Source organism: Penaeus monodon, chromosome 29 (assembly GCF_015228065.2).
Source record: "Penaeus monodon isolate SGIC_2016 chromosome 29, NSTDA_Pmon_1, whole genome shotgun sequence".
Lineage (NCBI taxonomy): Eukaryota > Metazoa > Arthropoda > Malacostraca > Decapoda > Penaeidae > Penaeus > Penaeus monodon.
The window spans coordinates 9,673,093-9,673,323 of record NC_051414.1 but is presented as its reverse complement, the minus strand read 5'-3'; the positions used below and the strand labels follow the sequence as shown (position 1 = coordinate 9,673,323).

The 231-nt window shown below is 40.3% G+C and overlaps 1 protein-coding gene across 1 annotated transcript in view; it reads left to right on the top strand.

Moving 5' to 3' along the window:
* The window catches only part of LOC119591726 (tubulin-specific chaperone D-like), a gene marked incomplete in the record, with an annotated part of 16,121 nt that overhangs the window by 5,614 nt on the left and 10,276 nt on the right, over positions 1 to 231 (top strand). The window contains 1 exon segment of the mRNA XM_037940475.1: positions 129 to 228. Coding sequence (XP_037796403.1) covers positions 129 to 228 — 100 coding nt within the window.

The window sequence follows — 231 nt, the reverse complement described above, 5'->3', positions numbered from 1 at the left end:
TTGACACTGGTTTTATGATAACTGACTTAATTTCAGGTGGATATTTTTACATTCCAAAGTTTTCATCCATAATTCTTTACATAGTATTGTAGAAATTTTGCATCTCATGGAAACGACTCTTTTTTTAGGCCTGACTTTCCTGAAGCCAAAGATTGCGTCTTGGAGATACCAGCGGGGGAGCAGAAGCCTCTCCATCAACATCAAAGGTGTCTCTACGGAGGATGGCAAGGC